We start from the raw sequence: 19,280 nt of genomic DNA, 5'->3' as shown, positions 1-19,280 counted from the left end.
TCTGAGAATTTTTTCACTGTATTTTTACGTTTTCTTAATTTTCATAGAATATATTTTCGTCATGCTCTTTCTCCTCCCACAAGTCCTCACAGATCCTCCTCAGTTCTCAACCCACTGAACTTCATGTGCTCCCTCTCAAAACAAAACAAAACTAAAAAATAACCCAAAAACCTTTTAGCAGCTATCAATTACAAATAGGTTCTTAGTTTAGGGGTATACCCCAGACTCAAAAAAAATTTACATTTAAATCCCTCATGAGCAAATGGTTTCTCAAAGTAATTCTAAATTTAACTAAAATAAATATTTTTTATTTTAGGCATATGAAGCAACTTTTTTAAATATTTTTATTTTCTATATTCTTTGTTTACATTCCAAATGATTTTCCCTTTCCCAGATCCCCCCTCCCCATATGTCCCATAAACCTTCTTCTCTCCATCCATTCTCCAATCACCTCCCTCCTTTTTCTCTGTCCTTATATTCCCCTCCAATGCTAGATCAATCCTTTCCAGGATCAGGACCCTCTCCATACTTCTTCATGGGAGTCATTTGTTATGCAATTTGTGCCTTGGGTATTCAGAGCTTCTGGGCTAATTAATATCCACTTATCAGAGATTGCATTCCATGTGTATTCTTTTGTGATTGGGTTACCTCACTTAGGATGATATTTTCCAGATCAAACCATTTGCCTAAAAATTTTGTGAATTCATTGTTTCTAATTGCTGAGTAGTATTCCATTGTGTAAATATACCACATTTTCTGTATCCATTCCTCCTTTGAGGGACATCTGGGTTCTTTCCAGCTTCTGGCTATTATAAATAAGGCTGCTATGAACATAATGGAGTATGTGTCTTTATTGCATGCCGGGGAATCCTTTGGGTATATGCCCAGGAGAGGTATAGCAGGGTCCTCCAGAAGTGTCATGTCCAGTTTTCTGAGGAACCGCCAGACTGATTTCCAAAGTGGTTGTACCATCTTACAGCCCCACCAGCAGTGGAGGAGTGTTCCTCTCCACATCCTCGCCAACACCTGCTGTCTCCTGAGCTTTTGACCTTAGCCATTCTGACTTGTGTAAGGTGAAATCTCAGGGTTGTTTTGATCTGCATTTCCCTAATGACTAATGATGTTGAGCATTTCTTAAGGTGCCTCTCAGCTATCCGAATTTCTTCAGGGGAAAATTCTTTGTTTAGATCTGTACCCCATTTTTTAATAGGGTTATTTGTTTCCCTGGGGTCTAACTTCTTGAGTTCTTTGTATATATTGGATATTAGCCCTCTATCAGATGTAGGGTTGGTGAATATCCTTTCCCAATTTGATGGTTGCTGTTTTGTCCTTTTAACAGTGTCCTTTTTTTCATCTCAAAGGTTTTAAGTTAGGTTGCCTTTAGAGGACTTTTTTCCCTGATATTTCCCACCAAGTAATCACAACCTCTGCCCTCTCCTTTCTTCTTTTTATCCACAGTCCCCTTTCATCTCTTCCTTTTTGTGGTAGGTAAAGGTGCTTTCCACCACACCTGAGGGCCTGCGTTCAAATCCGGGGCTCGCATGGTAGAAATAGAGAACTGGCTTGACAAAACTATTCTCTGACCTCCAGAGTCACATGGGTTTTATACATACACACATAATCTGGTTAAGCAGTCTGGACTGGCATCAAGCTCAGTGTTTCATGGCAATATGATTATTGAAATGGCCATGGGACAAACGCCTCAAAGTGTTCAAGGGCCAAGTGCAAACTCTAAGGCAAACCCTTCATTCTTTATCTATATGATGTCAGAAATGTTTAGGGCAAGACTATGCCATTTTTTATAACTCTTAAGATTTCCTTGAATCCTTGTAGAGAGCTTTTGTCTGGTGTTTCAGTCCAAGGGCCAGTTAGATACCAAGGTGATTGTGCAATTCATGCTAACGCTTCTCTTTCCCTATACCTTCTATTATCCAAAACTATGGTTTTCATGAGGAAAATAAGCATGCTATATGGTTGTATTTTTAAAAACCATAAAATGATATGGAATGTCATGAGCTGCAGACTCATGGACAAAGATATCATCTGTCAGATGGTGTCAAGAACAGTTGCCATGACAGCTCTCTCACACCAAACATTACTCTGTTTTATTGTTTCCACTATAATTAAAGAATTTTTAAGGAATTTTCTATTCCATTTGGCTTACGTTTTTAAGTCAAAAGTTCAGCTTACAAAATCTTGTTCTCAGGAACTTCTTCCCACTATGGATACCTGCACAAGACCTATGTAAGATCAAACCAACAGGAACAGTCAGAATACCAATATGTGGCACTAATTGGATCTGATGGATTATGAAATAAAAGGGGGAAATAGAGAGGACATGAAGTTGGGAGAGGTGGGAAGTGCATTTCATCAGGATATACTGTATACATTGATACATTTTCAAAGAATAATAAAAATGTTCTAAAATGACTCAAATCAAAATTTCCAACTGTAACCAGAATGTTAAAAAGTTATTTTTAAAAATTGAATAGAGATGCAAATAAGCAAGGAAAACCAAGTAAATCATGAAAAAAACTATATAGAGAAAAATAATCTGTCCTAGGTGGTAATAACCATCATAAACTATATCACTAAACTACAATAATGTGTTATCTTAACAACAGGGGTGAAATACTACTGGCCTAGGAAGTTACCAAAGAAATGTGTGTACAATTCTATATCTGAATATGGCAACATCTGAATGAAAAGTTCTAGAATTTTTAGCTTCCTACAAGCTAAAATATTATAATAATAACAGTACAATAATGTCATTCTCTATAGACAAAAATCAAATTCATAATATAAAATATTTTAAACATAATAAAAAGTGAAATATCTTATATTGTAAGAACATGAAGTTTTTAATTTTAAAAAAAATGCAAAACATATAAACCATATTTAAAGTTAAATTGACTACAGCAGTGGTTGAGGAAACTTGAAAAAATGATGGAAACAGCAAAAATAGACGTTAATCACTACAAAATATAGGTCTGGTGAGACAGTTCAATTCACAAAGTGCTTGCTGTGCAAACAGGAAGACATAGGTTTGATTCTTGCATTAAGCAAATTATTAAAATGAAGTAAAAGCTGGGCACAGTACTCCCAGCAGTGAAGAGAAGCAGCCAAGCAGATCCTCGGAGCTCCTTAGGCAGCCAGCCAACCCTAATTGATGAGCCCTACTTCCAGTGAGATATCGTGACTATAAAACAAACAAACAAACAAACAAACGGGGTGGTTGGTGCCTGAAAATGCATGATACCAGGGGTAGTCCCCTGGCCTGCATATACTCATCTCAAATTTATGAGACAGCAAATCCTATATGTATATTCCAGGGGTGGCTAAATTAAAGTGGGTTCTTACTTTTTAAATTTCTCATGTGTGAACTCCAGAGTAACTATTCAGCAACTTTAAGATGTTATCTCCCTCCTGCTATACCACTCCTGGGCATATACCCAGAGGATTCCCCACCATGTAATAAGGATACATGCTCTACTATGTTCATAGCAGCCCTATTTATAATTGCCAGATGCTGGAAAGAACCCAGGTATCCCTCAACAGAAGAGTGGATGCAAAAAATGTGGTACATATACACAATGGAGTACTATTCAGCCATTAAAACAATGAATTCATGAAATTCTTAGGCAAATGGATGGAGCTAGAGAACATCATACTAAGTGAGGTAACCCAGACTCAAAAGGTGAATCATGGTATGCACTCACTAGTAAGTGGATATTAACCTAGAAAACTGGAATACCCCAAACATAATCCACACATCAAATGAGGTACAAGAAGAAAGGAGGAGTGGCCCCTGGTTCTGGAAAGACTCAGTGAAGCAGTATTCAGCAAAACCAGAACGGGGAAGTGGGAAGGGGTGGGTGGGAGGACAGGGGAAGAGAAGGGGGCTTACGGGACTTTCGGGGATTGGGGGGCTAGAAAAGGGGAAATCATTTGAAATGTAAATAAATTATATCGAATAAAAAAAGATGTTATCTCCTAATGGCTTCTATTTCCAGTTATATCTGAGTCATATATTTTATGAAAAAGTCATAGAGCCTCCTTAGTAAAGATGGCTCCACATTAGAGCCCAGCTGTTGTCCATGGAGATGTCATAGGCCAATACAATCATCAAGGTAAGTATGATAGTAGAGTTAGACCATTCAGGGTGTGTGACCTCAAAGTGAGGTCAACTCCAGCAGAATCTGAAGGAAGTAGTCAATTCTGGTCATAGGGAATGCTAATGAGGAAGCCACAAAATTAAAATAAAAGGAAGTAGATCATCTGTAGTGCAATAGAAGTACAATTAATGAAAAATAGCCATACAGAACAAAATCCCCCAATGCAAACCATCATTGTATCAGGACATGTGTGACTCCCAGAAGCTGATAGAAATAAAATCTGAAGCTTAAGGTTTAAGTATAGTAAATTGCAAATTAATCACAATGATTTGTTTTAACTTGCTAGACTTGTAATTCTGACATCAGTCAAATCAAGAAGCATTTTTTTTCTGTGCAGAAAAAAAAATCTGGCCCATTCTCATTACCAAGAGGTAGCTGAAATTTGGCTTCTATTGAGAGTCCAGACAATAGGGATCATTGCTGGGTGTGGTGGATCACACCTGTAATCTCAGCAGTTGAGAAGTTGAGGCATTATGAGTGTTAAGAGTATAAAATCAAACTAAGTGTGCTTGTGTGTGCCTATAATCCTGAAACTTGGGAGGTGAGGATAAGATAACCAGGAGTTCAAAAACAGACTCGGCTTCATGGGTTGCTAAAAGCCAGCCTACAGGTCATGAGACACTGTTTCAAAAGAAAGGGGAAAAAGAAAATTATTATATGTTCCTTCATCCTTAAGCCTCACAAAGCAAAGGAGTAAGGAAAAAAAGAGATTCAACATCTGGGAAGAGCTTTGGAAGAATGGCCATAGACGTTTTAAATTCAAGAACACCTAAGGAAATGTATTTATTCATCCAGATCTAGACCATGCTAGTGGATTTATTGGGGGGGGGGGGACTGGGACAGATGCCAGCTTTTTTGTGAATATTTTCATGACAGGATTGCATTTCGTCTGTCCATGCACTGCTGAGTTTTCAAATGAAGTTCTCACTCTTCGGTGTTTTGAGGCTGAGTGTTCAGGTTCTCAGTATCACTTCCTTCAGGAGGTGTTCCTGATTCCACAGCATTAGAAGGTGAAGTAATTGCCTAGGAAATGAGACATTGGTTCTCAAGAAGAGGATCATCATCTTCCCTCTCCACTCCATCCTTTCTCATGACAACCATGATCACTATCTCAGATCTACAAAGATTCTTTCACTTATGATCACTCTTTTAAACACTGAATCATGATAATATGCATATGGACCAGACACAATCAGAACATTTTCACTTTTTCATTTCTGTGGGTCGCCACTACATATGTGGTTGCAGAAATGAATATGGAGATTGGGGTGGCAGTTAATAAAATCAAATGTAGAGCCTAGCTAAGGTATGTCTGCCTGTCCCCTGAATTGTATGCCTTTACTGTAGACTTAGTTCTGAACACACAGTATGCTGCTGCCACACCACAAAAACAACAGTGAATGCTGCTCAGAGAAGATAATATTTGTATGTTATGAATGGCGGCAATACCTCTCATAAAAGCATAGTAATATAATTACAGAAGACAAATACCTGTAATATTTTCTACTGTCCTTCCTTAACATATAAGCATCAAATTAGCATATTTTTTGTTTGTTTTATGTGAGAGGGTTTGATGTTTTACATTGAGTTTGTTTAGATTGTTGACTTGAGTTTGTAAAACATTGTTGAATGAGTTCTGACTTGGGATCAGGAAAAATTTTCCAGCATTTTTCAAAATGGCCATAAACATAATCACCATATTTCTATTGTTTTGTACAATATGTTAATGCAAAGCACTATTCTCAGCATTGACAATGATAAAATCAGAATATCTATCAACTTTCAAAACATGAAAATGATCTCCATCCTGCAATATCTAATATTTAGCCAAGGTATCATTATTATGGAAAGACAAATAAGTTAATTTCATTAATATACAAATTTGCTTTGGTCTTTAGTACATGGTAAAATTATATGCCAACTAATTGTTTTAAATAAAAGCTTTTATGATTTATTATCCATAAATATTTGATCATTAAGCCTTTTTTGTTTTTATTTATTCTTCTCTCATACAATATATTCAGACTGCAATTTTCCCTTCTTCCACCACTCCTCCCCCATGCCCCCACTTCCATTCTCCCCCAGATCCGATGCTCCTCCATTTAATTTCAGAAAAGATCTCCTGGCAATATCAACCAAACACAACCTAACAACATACAATGAGACTAGGAGGAAAGATTTAATAAAGGATGGACTAGAGAAATCATCAGTTACGAGCAGGCAAAAGATTCAGAGACGCCCTCATTCTCACTCTTGGGAGTCCCACTAGGGCTGTGTAAAGCTTCTTTGACCAAAAAGGAATTACAAGTGGAAAAAATTAATAAGATCTAAATATCTAGCAAGAATATGTGGACATCCTGTGACATAAATCTCAAAAGGAAAACGTTACAAGAAAATAATTTAAATTAATTTTAATTGCATTAAAATGTATACTAATATATAACTTGCATTTTCAAATCTGAATTGTTTCCCACCTTACTGCATCTCAAGCATTGATCTAAGAAATAATTCCCAGAACCCCACAAATCATAACCATACCAAGATTTCTTATTCTAAAAGTTGGAAATAACATCAACCGTTGTGGAGTCTTCAGATGACAGAACTTACTCAACATTTACACAAACTCACCTCTCTTGAACCAAAAACATTTCCTAGGCACCACATGGCTGAGAGAGAAATGGTCATGGCCAGCTGCAGCAGGGTGAGAATCAGCATTAAAGACACCAGACCCTAGGAAAATGATGCCTCAGATCAAATCAGTGGAAACATTCAGAGAGAGACCTTGTTAGCAGGAAACCAGACTGAAGAACCCCCACAATGTAATAAAGTAAAACACAGATTAGACTGAAGATTGACCTATATGAACTAGTCAAGGGGAGAAGAAATCGCAGAAGAAAAATTCTGACACTATCACTAACACTTCTCAATGTAACAAATTATAGAAAAATGCACAGTTTAGTAAAATGGATAAAAATTTTGATTTCACTGACAGGATTTCAGGGGAGGTGTAAGCGTTTACATTAGGCCTATTGGCCAAAATACAATGCTGGGAGAAACTCAACACATCACTTCAGAAAATTATCTTTCCATCATTGCTGAGCACCTAAAAGAAATACATGATCAAATTTCTATGGAGGAAAAATACCACTTAATTCATAAAAACAGACATAAATAAATACAAATTTAGATGATTAAAATTTGATAAAGGATGGATTAGAGAAATCATCAATTAAGAGCACTTGTTGGCCTTACACAGGACCCAGGTTCAATTCCAAGCACCAAGCCATCTGTAACTCCAGGACCAGACGATCAAGTACTCTCTTCTGACTTCCTCCGACACCAAGAACACACATAATGCATATATATACATACATACATACATACATACATACATACATACATAATGCTTTAGACATAGGCAACACACTCACATAGTCACACAAAATCTAGACCAAATATATGTATGGATGTAGCTAAGTTGGTAGTGTATACCTAACATGCACAGACATTCCAAGTTGCAGAATAAATGGTATGTCTCTGAAGTTTGTTACATCAAACAAGCGTATGTGAAATAAATTAATGTATTATCTCTTAAAAGTATTAATAAGAGCAGTAATAATAATACAACATGATGGCTAAACACTGCTTTCATTACTTATCAAATATTAATGTAGTGAATTTTATAGCAATCCATTAGGTAGATGCTACTCATTATTATCTTTATTTCAAAGATAAGAAAATTAAAATATAAACAGATTATCTAATGCGTCCTTCATTACAAAACTAATAAATAACAAAGCCAATACTCAAGTTAACATAGTACACAACATACTGTTTTCCTGTATATTTTGAATGGTTTGAAGTATGTTATTAACGGTTTTTAAACATACATTTGATGAGGAACCCAGGAAAATGCACACATCAGGTGACTGTGAAGACTCGCAACCCTTGAAAGCCTGGGTATTGAATGCCAAATGAACAGAAAGGAAAGCAGTCCCAACAAATGCAATTGTCGTACTGGCAACATTCATCCCAAAACTGTTTTGCATCTAAAACAAAAACAAAATGTCCATTAATATATGCAGAACATCCTTTAACCCTTTGGCAACTGAAGTATATATTTAAGCACCCAACAGTATTTTAGGCACAGAGCCATCCCCTGTGAACTGAGATTCACATCACACAAAGAGTGTACAATCTAGCAGTAAAACAAAGAAGGGGTTAAGATGCACAGTTCAGTTGGTAGAACACTTGCCTAGCATGCACAAAGTCCCAGTATCAATCATCAGTATTACATAAATTGGGTGTCATTGATATTGTAATTCCAGTACTCTGTGGGTGTTGGCAGTCATTACCCCTCAAAGCTAGCCTATAATATCTGAGATCATCTCTCAATTTAAAAAAAACAAAACAAGGAGAACTATAAACACACTAGTGTATAAATTATGCCATATTTTAAGTAATTAAGTATTGAGGCTAGTAGAATGGTATAACAAAATGGAAATCTAGAGAAAGTAAATGTTTGTGACATTGCATAGTAATAATATATGGGGATAGGAATAAATAACTGAGCATTTCCCTAGATGGTCCAAAGGAAGTCTGTGTAAAAAAGACAGTTCAAAGTCCCTGAAGCCATATGTTCCCAGAAAGCAAGAGAGCCAGGGTACAAAAAGATTAGGAGACTAAGTCAGAATTAACAGAGATATGCATTATGTAAAGTCATGTAATTCATGACAAGTCTGTTTCTAATTCTGAGGAAAATACAAAATTGACGGAGGATTTTGAGCAAAGAAATGACAGATCAATAACCCAAATTGAATCACTTTGTCTTTATTAAGATCAGGAAAATGAGATCCATAAATAGAAGCAAAGAGACCAATTAGGAGACTACATGGAATACCATCATGGGAAAGATGAGAAAAAGCCAAACATAAAGGTAACTTGTAAGATGGATCCCATGCAATTTGCTGATAGTGGCTTCTGGAATGTGGAAGAAGAGATTGGTATAGGGATAGCTCATGTTATTGGTCTAAGAATCTAGAAGGATGAAGTTTCCAACAGCTGGCATGAACTTCATAGAACAGGGTTGAGGGATAATCGAAGTTGAGTTTGGGAACTTTGAGACTTCTAAGTAGAACCAAAATTGATGGGACAACCCAATGCTCAGGAAAAAAATCTTGGCAGAACAAAATTTTTGTCAGGAGTGTATATCATGAGTGTGATCATAGCAGTGTCATCTGAAGCAATGAAAATGGCTGAAATCGTCAAAGCAAATATAGACTGAGCAGAGTAGGTGCCAATGATGGGAACACTGGGAACTCAGCCCTAAACAGCCTGGAGAAAGAAATGGAGACTGTTGTAGCTACGATGTAATCTCAATCAGGGGTTTCTACCCTGCCTTTGATCATTCTGTTCTCAGATAAAAGACACAAAGCTTTTATATTTATAATAAGCCTATAAAGCACCAGAGCTGGGCATATATCGACCTCTGTACTATTATGTATACTTCCCTGACAATAACCCCAAGATGTATGACTTGCCATGTTCTGCCTGGGCTGCTCTTATTCTGACTGGCTAGCCCTCATGGCCAGTTCTCACTATCTCTTACCCCATGATATCTCCTCTCTCCACCTTCTCTCTCCCTCCTGGTTTTCTCTTCAGACAGCAAACCCCAACTACCTCTCTTCTGCCCAGCTATAGGCTGTAAGCATCTATATTCAACCAATGAGAGGATTCCCTCCTCCCTGAGACAACCAGATCTTGGGGGCCAGTATTTAGCATTTCTATAAATGGCAACAGAGTAGACCTCTGCTTACCTCTCCTTTACAGGAGTCTGCAAAGGATACTTCAAAGGATAAGAAGAACATAAGCCACTCAAGGTGTTCTGGAGTCCAAGAAAAAAATTATCAGAAGAGTTGAGCTAAACACTGCTTGTAAGTGAAGTCAGGAGGGGGCCAAGAACTGAGAACTGTTTTAGCAACCTGGACACCTTCAATATTCTTAAAGAGAGAAGTTACAGAGGCCAGGAATAAACAAAAGATAGGAAGGTAGGAAGGTTTAACAAACTGAATAGATAAGAATTGTATACAGCCTATAGATAACTCCTTTATATGGAGTTTTGTCACAAACAGAAAAGTGAACTGAACCTAGCTATCAGGTAAAAATAATGCCAAGATGATATAGATACAGATAGATGATACATAGATAGATACATAGATAGATAGATAGATAGATAGATAGATAGATAGATAGTAATGCTCTTATAGGATCATTTGAATTTAAAGCACCTAGTAGAAATGTATCAAAGTGACGAATTTATATAGTGGAAAGGGGCATGGGCTAGAATACCCAAGTAGGAGGATCATCTTTGAAGAGAAGTCAGTGAGTTCCTCCATGGTAAAAGCTGAGGGAAACACACACTGGAGCAGGTCTAGCGCACACAGCCGGTATTATAGTGTTTTAGTGTGTGTGTCTGAAAGTCTCTCCATGGCTGCAGTTTCTCAGAACAGAGAGCAAGCCCATCATCAAGGAGTGGGGATGAGAGAAAAAAGATAGGTGTTTGGGGATGGAATGTTATGCTGTGGTGAAAAAGCCATTGGGGTGGGGGAGAGGGTAAACAGAATGGGACTAAATAGCTAGATAGCTCAAAGAACATATAACAGAGAGTTACCTGTTTTGTAATGAATAATCAAAAGGAGAGAAATTTTTGCTTTCAAATTCAAAGATAGTGGTGAAAGACCTTTCACTAAAATTAATTTGTTAAACCTAACAACACACAAAAATCTTGTGCAGTAAATGAGACTTGGTTTCTCAGCTAGAACTACCCTCTGTGTCCCTACTGTTGGTGGGTGATTTATTTCCGCTCCTCTTGTCATAGAGAAAAAGAGGAAGAGTCAGCACTTACCAGCTTTCTTGTGGGGTTTCTCCCTGCTGCAACAGTCAAGGATCCTGAGCTGATAAACTGTTTAAAATAGGAAGTAGGGCGGATAAAGGGACATTTAGTCTTGACCACTTTCTCCATGGCAGTCCCCTGACAGCGGCTATCAGTAGAAGTTACACAAATTGTTTTTGTTCAGTTCACAGAAAAGTATACTTTGCATTATGCATTACTTTATATGGCCAAATTTTAAATAGTTCTTATTATAAGTAAATTCATCATAATTTCATTTTGTTTATGTCTAGCTTTTAAAGGGTTTAATGTATGAATATAAATAATGAAATACTATAGTTGTGTTTATATTTATATTACTATAAATGATACATTTTTAAATTCTCATATCACTGCCCATCAGATCTATCTGATTTATTGGTCTAGATGCTTCAAAAGAGCATTTATAAATCTAAATGTATCATCCAGTTTTAAAATCATTATATTCATACACTGTCTTTCCATGACTCTAATTTTGATAAATTAGATTTTCTATATATTTATGATTTTTCCAAAATTTTCAGTTGGTAAGATTTTACAATCCTTTAACCAAGTTACTAGATCTTAGAGAATAAAGGCTTGCTAAGCAAAACTTAACTAACTGAATTTTGGATGAAAATGTAGGAAGAGGATTTGAGTTCTGTCTCAGATACCAGAGATTTTCACAGGTCTTCCCAACCCTGTACTTTGTGAATGAGCACCTTTGTTTTCAATAATAGCTCGAGCTCATAGCCAGTGTGGGATTCTGGGTAGATCACTAAGCCTTTTTTCACCTCAGCTTCTTTGCCATCTAACAGCATATCATCATGTTAACATCGTTTACTAACAACTGTGTGCTATTAAAATGGGGAGACTATGTAAAAAGTGCAGGAGAAAGAAAGCATCCAGATAATATACACCACTCATTTAATTCCAGAGACCCCCAAAGAAGATCCTTTTGCTATTTCTGGCATCCTAGTAAGGAAACTGAGGGCAGATGTTCACATCTAATCTTTTAAACCTCATCCTTGATGGATTAAAGATGAAGCAATAGAAAGGACCCTATTGTGGGTACAGAGCAGGCATGTTCATGGTTCCAGGAGTTGATGGCTACTGGCAAAGGCAGGCAGGGAGAACAGGTCACACACCTGGAATCAATGCTCAAATCTTTAGGTGGTGCTAAAGCAAATCCTGATTCCTAATTCCTGCTCCCCCTTTTAAATTCATGTGTGTGACCTGCATGTGTCTCTGCACATCTGCACAGTTCCTGTAGAGGTCAGAAGAGAGCGTTGGATCTAGAACTGGAGGTACAGACAGTTGTGAGCCTCTTTGTGGGCGCTGAGACTTGAAACTGAGTTCTCTGGGAGAACAGCCAATGCTCTTAACTGTTGAACCATCTTTCTGGATCCCCTTCCATTTTTAAATAAACTAATTTCACTTTCTGAGAAAATAAAGCCCAATGCTTATACAACACCTGAAAATCTTCACTTCTATCTTTTCTAAAATGAGGAACAGAAATTATTCACTTGGACTGTCAAGATTTATTATGCAAAACAATTCAGGAATACTTCAGAGTTTAACTCTCCATCAAAATTTTATCTTAACTTTTTCAGAATTTCAGGAATGTCAGATTCAAAGTGTCATTGTGAATGAGCACCTTACACCATGAACTGAACATGCATACAGTCTTTTCTCAGACTGAGAACCGAGGCTGACCACCCATCTTTGTTCATATGACACTTCTGTTGCTGCTGCCTTCTGTCCCTCTTCCTTCCCTCCAGATCTCTTTTCTCCTCTCCTGGTCTCTATTTTACTCTCATAACTTATGCCCACACCCACACATAGGTGCATATATAAAAATTAAAATCTAGGATCTAGGAGCTGTAAAGGAGAAAAAAACATAGTTTGTATCTGAATATAGAAAGTTTTGAAGCTATAGGATTCTTCATGTGTGTGCATGTGCCTCTCCCCACCCCACCCGTGTGTGTGTGTGTGTGTGTGTGTGTGTGTGTGTGTGTGTGTGTGTACATATCTAAGGACTCTTACGTTCCACCACTGAGATGCTTATAAAGCCATGTTTATTGCTGCACTATTAACAATACCCAGGAGATGGAACTGGTCATGTCCACCTGCCCGTCAACAAATGAATGGATAAATAAAATGTAGTACCTAAGTACCTATACACAACAGAATTTTATTTCGCCATAACAAAAAGTAAAATCATTAGTTGCACTGAAAGAAAGGGGCTTTTGCCTACTTTTGTCAGAAATTACAAATTAAAAGCACAGCTGGTAATCATCAAAGAATACTTTCATACTGAGCACACTAGCAGTGCTAGGTAGGAGATGGTCTATGGCCAAGAGAATGAATACTCACAAACACAGCACCCCACAGTGGGTAGCCTGTGTAGAAGGTGAAGAAGAAGAAATGCTTGAAGTGAATGGTCAAGTGTTGTAAACAAACCAGAAAAATACCCAGAGCTAGAATCAGTGCTCCATTCAGGATCTGGATGGCCTGTAAGGAAAGAGAAAGAAAAAGAAAGAAAGAAAAAGGTATAATGTTATTCTTATTTTCCTCAGAAAGGACTTATTATGGCTTTAAATGGTTTAAATGCAAAGCCTAAATTAACTGAACAAGATCTTGTTCTGAGAAAATTTTGTTTAGAACTATAATATGACAAAGCCAGATAGCTGTTAAATTTTTATTTTAAATTATTTTTATTTAAAATATAGATTATGGCCATCACTGGTGATGAGGCAGAAATGTCTATCTGAGCTACAAAATGAGTTCAAGGTCAACCTGTGTGATTTAGCAAGAATCAGTATAAAAAATGTACAAGGCATTGGAGTTTTAACTGAATAATAGTATTTTCCTGGCATCCATGAAGACCTGGTTCTCATCCCTAATACCATAGAAAAGAGAGAAGAGAGGGAAGGGAAGGGAAGGGAAGGGAAGGGAAGGGAAGGGAAGGGAAGGGAAGGGAAGGGAAGGGAAGGGAAGGGAAGGGGAGGGGAGGGGAGGGGAGGGGAGGGGAGGGGAGGGGAGGGGAGGGGAGGGGAGGGGAGGGGGAGGGGAGGGGAGGGGAGGGAGAGGGGAGGGAGAGGGGAGGGGAGGGGAGGGAGAGGGGAGGGAAGGGAGAGGGGAAGGGAAGGGAGAGGGGAGGGAGAGGGGAGGGGAGGGGGAGGGGAGGGAAAGGGGAGGGGAGGGAGAGGGGAGGGGAGGGGAGGGAAAGGGGAGGGGAGGGAGAGGGGAGGGAAGGGAGAGGGGAAGGGAAGGGAGAGGGGAGGGGAGGGAGAGGGGAGGGAAGGGAGAGGGGAAGGGAAGGGAGAGGGGAGGGAAGGGAGAGGGGAAGGGAAGAGAGGGGAAGGGAAGGGAGAGGGGAAGGGAAGGGAGGGGAGGGGAGGGAGAGGGGATGGGAGGGAGAGGGGAGGGGAGGGAGAGGGGAAGGGAAGGGAGAGGGGAAGGGAAGGGAGAGGGGAAGGGAAGGGAGAGGGGAAGGGAGAGGGGAGGGAAGGGAGAGGGGAAGGGAAGGGAGAGGGGAAGGGAAGGGAGAGGGGAAGGGAAGGGAGAGGGGAAGGGAAGGGAGAGGGGAAGGGAGGGAAGGGAAAGAGGATAGAAGGGGAAGGGAGGGGAGGGAGAGGAGGAGAAGGGAAGGGGGAAGAGAGGGGAAGGGGTGGAAATGAAAGGGGGAAAGAAGGGAAAGAAGGGAAGGAGAGGGGAAGGGAAGGGAAGGGAAGTTCACATAACTCAACCTCCTAATACAAGTGGTCAGAAAACACCAAGAAAGAACAAAGAGCCTTAAAATAAATTCTCTGAGGTATGCTGGGATGGATATTCTATCCTAAAAGAAACTGATTCTCTATTTCTACTCCTCAGATCTCCATGACCCTATCTTGTCCTCAATGGCTTGATAAAAAACTAAGAAATTTCTCTTCTGGTCATACAGGGAAGTGTCATGTAATCGTTTGCTCCTTCTCTGATAAGCCAACTTTGTAACAAAGGCTGACTTACCCCGAGGGCTTGCAGTATTCCTTTTTGGACATGGTGTGACTCATCCAAGGGCTGATAAACAGAACCATATTTCTCCTCTGGCTTCATGCGTCTTTCTGGTGAGGCGCCACCTGATGAGATTCCCAGTCCTGTCTTATAGAATTCCTGGGAGGCCATTTGGGGCTGTTGGTGGCTGTCATGGCAAAGAACCCAAAAGCTTGGTGCCTCTTCAACCACTTTCTAAGAACAGATTTTAGTGTAACGGAAGAGTTCATCGTGTCTATGTATTAGGATTGCTCTCCTGAAGAGGGCCTGAGATCTGGGAGTCACAACCTGCTGTGTCTTTCTACGCTAGAACTGCTCCCTTCACAAAGCAAACCCTCTCTCCCCACAACAACTCGGCCTGGACACTGCCACACTCAAGCTTTCAAGACCGCCTTTTAGTCCTGGCCCAGTCTGAGTGGTGATCCCATTCTTTGTGCTCCAGGAATCCCTTCAGCACACGTGCCACACACCTCAGACTGAGCTTCACTTTTAAAGGTCCTTGCATCTCTGTCTGCTCGTCATATTTGCTCTGCTGTCTCACTGACTCACTTGGAGGGGAAAAACATAACTCTGACACTTTGTTGACCTTTTTAAAAAAGAATGGAAGATAAGCCTCAGCCTTCAGGTAAAGCAAACCATATTCTATAAAATATAGTTAATTTGGCTTTTAAAAGAAATCTAGAAATTGTAAGCTACCTAGTGTCTCACTGAGGAGTCCAGCTCCCCAGTTCTATCTGTGTAGAAGACTTCTTCTGGGGGTTTTATCCATGTCAACCAATTTAGTTCTCAAAACATCCATTGGAATGGGCATTGTCATTATGGCACCTTCCATTTTACAAATGAGGAATCTAAGAAACAGAGCATTAAATAACATTCCCAAGTCCACCAGGCAGGGATCTGAGAGGCTAAAGGTCAAAATCTGCCTTTGTTATCACTACACTCTTCTTCTGAACCCATATAGGATCTATCTGTCTCACCAAACCTATCATCATTCAGGTATTCCAGATTACCTCTAATAGTTAGACCTGGCCACCAAACTCAGAGGCAGACTCTTAATATATCAAAATGTGTGTGTGTGTGTGTGTGTGCCATCTGTCTATCCCTGTCTCCATTTTCCAATTATATTATGCCAAAAACCATGGCACCAGGGTAATATCTGCATTCTAAAAGCATTTGCCCACTCGGCTAAAAATTCCAAACCTCTACTGAGAAATCAAATAGAAGACATTTATTCCAAGAAGGCCATAGGGATGCACCTTTAGCAAACAAAAATGAAAAGATGACTCCAATGGAGAAGGGGCAGGTAGGGTTTACCTCAAAGACTTCAGGATTTGACAGAGTCCTTCCCCTGCAAGTCCATCTCATCACAGAAGAGGAGACGGTCAGTAATGATCACCAGTCTGTCCCCCAAAACCAGCAGTCTCCTCTTCCTCAGGCTTAACAGATCTCTCCCTTGTGCAATGCCTCAGCAAATCCAGTGGAAGTGTTTTCGCTGGCTGCTTGAGAGGTGTACTAATAACACTAGCATTCCAGAGCACTAACGGCTCAACCACTTCCCCAAGCATGCCCATAAAGAAGGAAGCTGGGATCTGAAGTCATCAACTTGTGGCTCTGAGACATTGCTTCACACATTATTGGAGCAAGAAATAAAAGCAGAACATGTGGCTGAGTCGGTGGGAAGGGAGTGTGGAATGGAGGGAGAACAGGGCTAGCTGTGTCATGAGAGGTGAATCCAGGCAGGATGAATAGGGTTGGAAGGGGGGACAGCATACTGTGGCTGCTGAGGGACTGAGTTTACATAACGCATCAGTGATGTTGCCAAAACTGCTTTTATGGACATAGTAATGTTTAATCCTCTCAGGCCAAGCAAAGTTAGTTTGCTTGTCATAAATTAGGACAATGCTAATTTAAATATATTGTGTTGTCTATTATATCAACTGCCACCTGCTGTTCAATTTGCTTCAGGGTGCACCCATTTCCTTCATCCTCGGGATACCCCATTCCCTGAATACCACTACTGAATCAATGTGGTGGAAGACAAAACTGACACAGAGAAGACAGCCAGATTTCCTCATATTTAACCAGCTGCATTAGTCTGTTGTCTGATGGCATAAGAGAATACCACTGACAGGGTGAGTTATAAAGAATGAGAGTTTATTTTCCTTGTGGCCATAAAATCTGAGCGCTCCTGTGACAGAACACTGGCCCTGCTGAGTGCCTTCATGTCATGCCACAGAATAGAAGGAGCAAGGGAGAATACATGAGAGAAAGCAGAGAGGGTATGCTCAGAATTCGTCATTTAACATCACCCAGGAAGTGAATTATGACTCTGGTTACCTCTGGGAGAGAGAGTTCCCGTAAAAGTTTAACTTGGAAGATGAATCAGGACTCAAAGTGCCGTGGCTTTGGATTGGATGAGAAGAGGACTATGAGCTGAGAGAGCGCTCTTCTCTGCCTGCTTCCTGACTGCAGAGAGCGTGACCAGCCTATCACCTGCTCTGATGTCACAGCCAGAGCAGGCCTTGTCACCACCCCTGCCTTCAAATTGTGAACAGGCATAAAACTTCCCTAAGTTTCTTTAGTCTGTTTTTTGTCACAGCATTAAAAACAACAACAACAAAAACAAAAACTAATAGTGAAGGCAAACTTCATCCTCTATTAGGAACCGATTCTGACTAGACCTCACTCTGATGTTAATGGTGATAGCATCAGCCCGTGCCCCGTGTTCTGGGAGTGCCAAGATGAATGACAGTGCTTCAGTGCCTTACCTTGACCCACTGTACCCCAATAGCTTTCGGGGATCCTCTGAGGTTTCAGCTTAGGGTGGGACCCTGTGTAAAAAACCCTCCAAGGCTTAAAACTCGGGTAGTTTTGTATGGCGGAAATGGTTTGTTCCCACGTACAGTGTCTGTGAGGGCTTTATTCCTACAACAGTTTTCTGCCTAGGCATCTAAAGTGTCTGCGATAGTCTTTAACATCTAAGAAATCGCTTTATAGCTCTTGCATCTTGCATACCTAAAGAATTAGTGTCGCATGGGCAATACCAAAGTTCACGTCTTGGACCTTCTCTGGGGCAGGCTCACTGACAGGCTTACTTAAGCCATAGCTAAAGCATCTGGGTAGTGCTGTTCTGGAATATCTGGAGCAGAGTATGAAGATCTCTGTCAGGGAGCACTTGGAGTCCATCATACATCCATCTTCTCAAAGCATTCTGTTTTTCAAGAGCTCTGGGCTGTAAAAAGCAGCTTTGAAAAGCTCCAGATTCCATTGTGGGCCTCTCTGCCCCGGACCATGATCCTTCAGTCCATGCTACAATCAATCAGTTACACATGTGGCTTTGCATTCTTCTCCTGGCCATTTTGTAAATATTTCAACTCTTTGCCTTTTAGTTTATTATTTTTAATTATAAATTCCACCTTAAGCTCTTCTCCTCTTGGATCTTTCTGTTGTTAAAATGACGGTACAGCAGTTGGAATCCTCTTGAACAGTACTCTCTATAAAGTCCTAGGACGCAAACATGACCTCTTGTTGTTATGACACAGGATCTCACAGAGCTCAAGCTAGCCTCAGACTCACTGTGGAACCAAGAACAACCTTGAGCTTCTGAGCCTGCTCCCGTGGCAGGTTCTCACATTACAGGCATGCATCTTCACAGTCATCTTTACAGAGTCCTGGAGATCCAAGTCTGAGTTCCGGCAATAGCAGACAAACATTCTACCAAAAGAAGTACGCAACCAGCCCATACACGAAACCTTGCCAGCTATGTAATAAGGATGAACTTGATTGTAGTTGCTAGCCCCTTGTTCCTCATTGCTACAATCTCATGAGAAACACCAGTCGTGACCACGTATCTGCCGATATCCTGAGTGATATCAAGAAAAAGGTAAGATGGAAAGTCCGTGGAAGACAAAAAGGATAAAGAGTGAGGTCCTAGTCGAAAATACCAGATCCTGGGTGGAAACAGCATCTGAAAGAGGAAGAGGGCATGATACTACATCTGAAGGACAGTTTGTGGGTAGGAGATTTTGGAGAAGCTCGGCAGTGCTCCTATAGGCAAGGCTGAGTCCAGTGCCTAGAGCCAAGTGCAGAACAGGTGAGACACGAGGAATTAGTGGAAAGGATTGAGGCAAAAGGCAGAACACATCACCACCTCTATTCGCATG

At 40.1% G+C, this 19,280-nt stretch overlaps 1 protein-coding gene across 2 annotated transcripts; it reads right to left on the bottom strand.

Moving 5' to 3' along the window:
* Positions 1 to 4,933: 4,933 nt before the first annotated feature.
* On the bottom strand, positions 4,934 to 16,645 carry Ms4a3 (membrane spanning 4-domains A3). Of its 2 annotated transcripts, XM_052189563.1 has the most exons (7): positions 16,432 to 16,644; positions 15,094 to 15,265; positions 13,459 to 13,596; positions 11,080 to 11,136; positions 8,066 to 8,224; positions 6,804 to 6,905; positions 4,934 to 5,198 (listed from the first exon to the last, which is right to left on the bottom strand). In XM_052189563.1, the coding sequence occupies exons 2-7, from the start codon at positions 15,247 to 15,249 to the stop codon at positions 5,100 to 5,102; spliced, it is 711 nt and encodes a 236-aa protein (XP_052045523.1). In that variant the 5' UTR covers positions 15,250 to 15,265; positions 16,432 to 16,644; the 3' UTR covers positions 4,934 to 5,099. The 2 variants fall into 2 exon arrangements, with proteins under 2 accessions (XP_052045523.1, XP_052045530.1); XM_052189570.1 differs by lacking the exon at positions 15,094 to 15,265 and having other exon boundaries at positions 16,432 to 16,645.
* Positions 16,646 to 19,280: the final 2,635 nt, after the last annotated feature.

The sequence above is a fragment of the Apodemus sylvaticus genome, chromosome 1 (genome assembly GCF_947179515.1).
Source record: "Apodemus sylvaticus chromosome 1, mApoSyl1.1, whole genome shotgun sequence".
In the NCBI taxonomy this organism is placed as follows: domain Eukaryota; kingdom Metazoa; phylum Chordata; class Mammalia; order Rodentia; family Muridae; genus Apodemus; species Apodemus sylvaticus.
This window is presented reverse-complemented; position numbering and strand designations above follow the sequence as displayed.

What these genes read in the sequence shown, in the direction of transcription:
- Ms4a3 (XM_052189563.1), bottom strand. Translation starts at nt 15,249, where the DNA reads ATGGCCTCCCAGGAATTCTATAAGACAGGACTGGGAATCTCATCAGGT. An exon ending in GAATACTGCAAGCCCTCGGG is followed by an intron (nt 13,597 to 15,093) that starts GTAAGTCAGCCT and finishes CTTTCCTTACAG; the next exon opens with GCCATCCAGATCCTGAATGG. An exon ending in TCCTGGGTTCCTCATCAAAT is followed by an intron (nt 6,906 to 8,065) that starts GTATGTTTAAAA and finishes TCATTTTCCTAG; the next exon opens with GGTCTGGTGTCTTTAATGCT.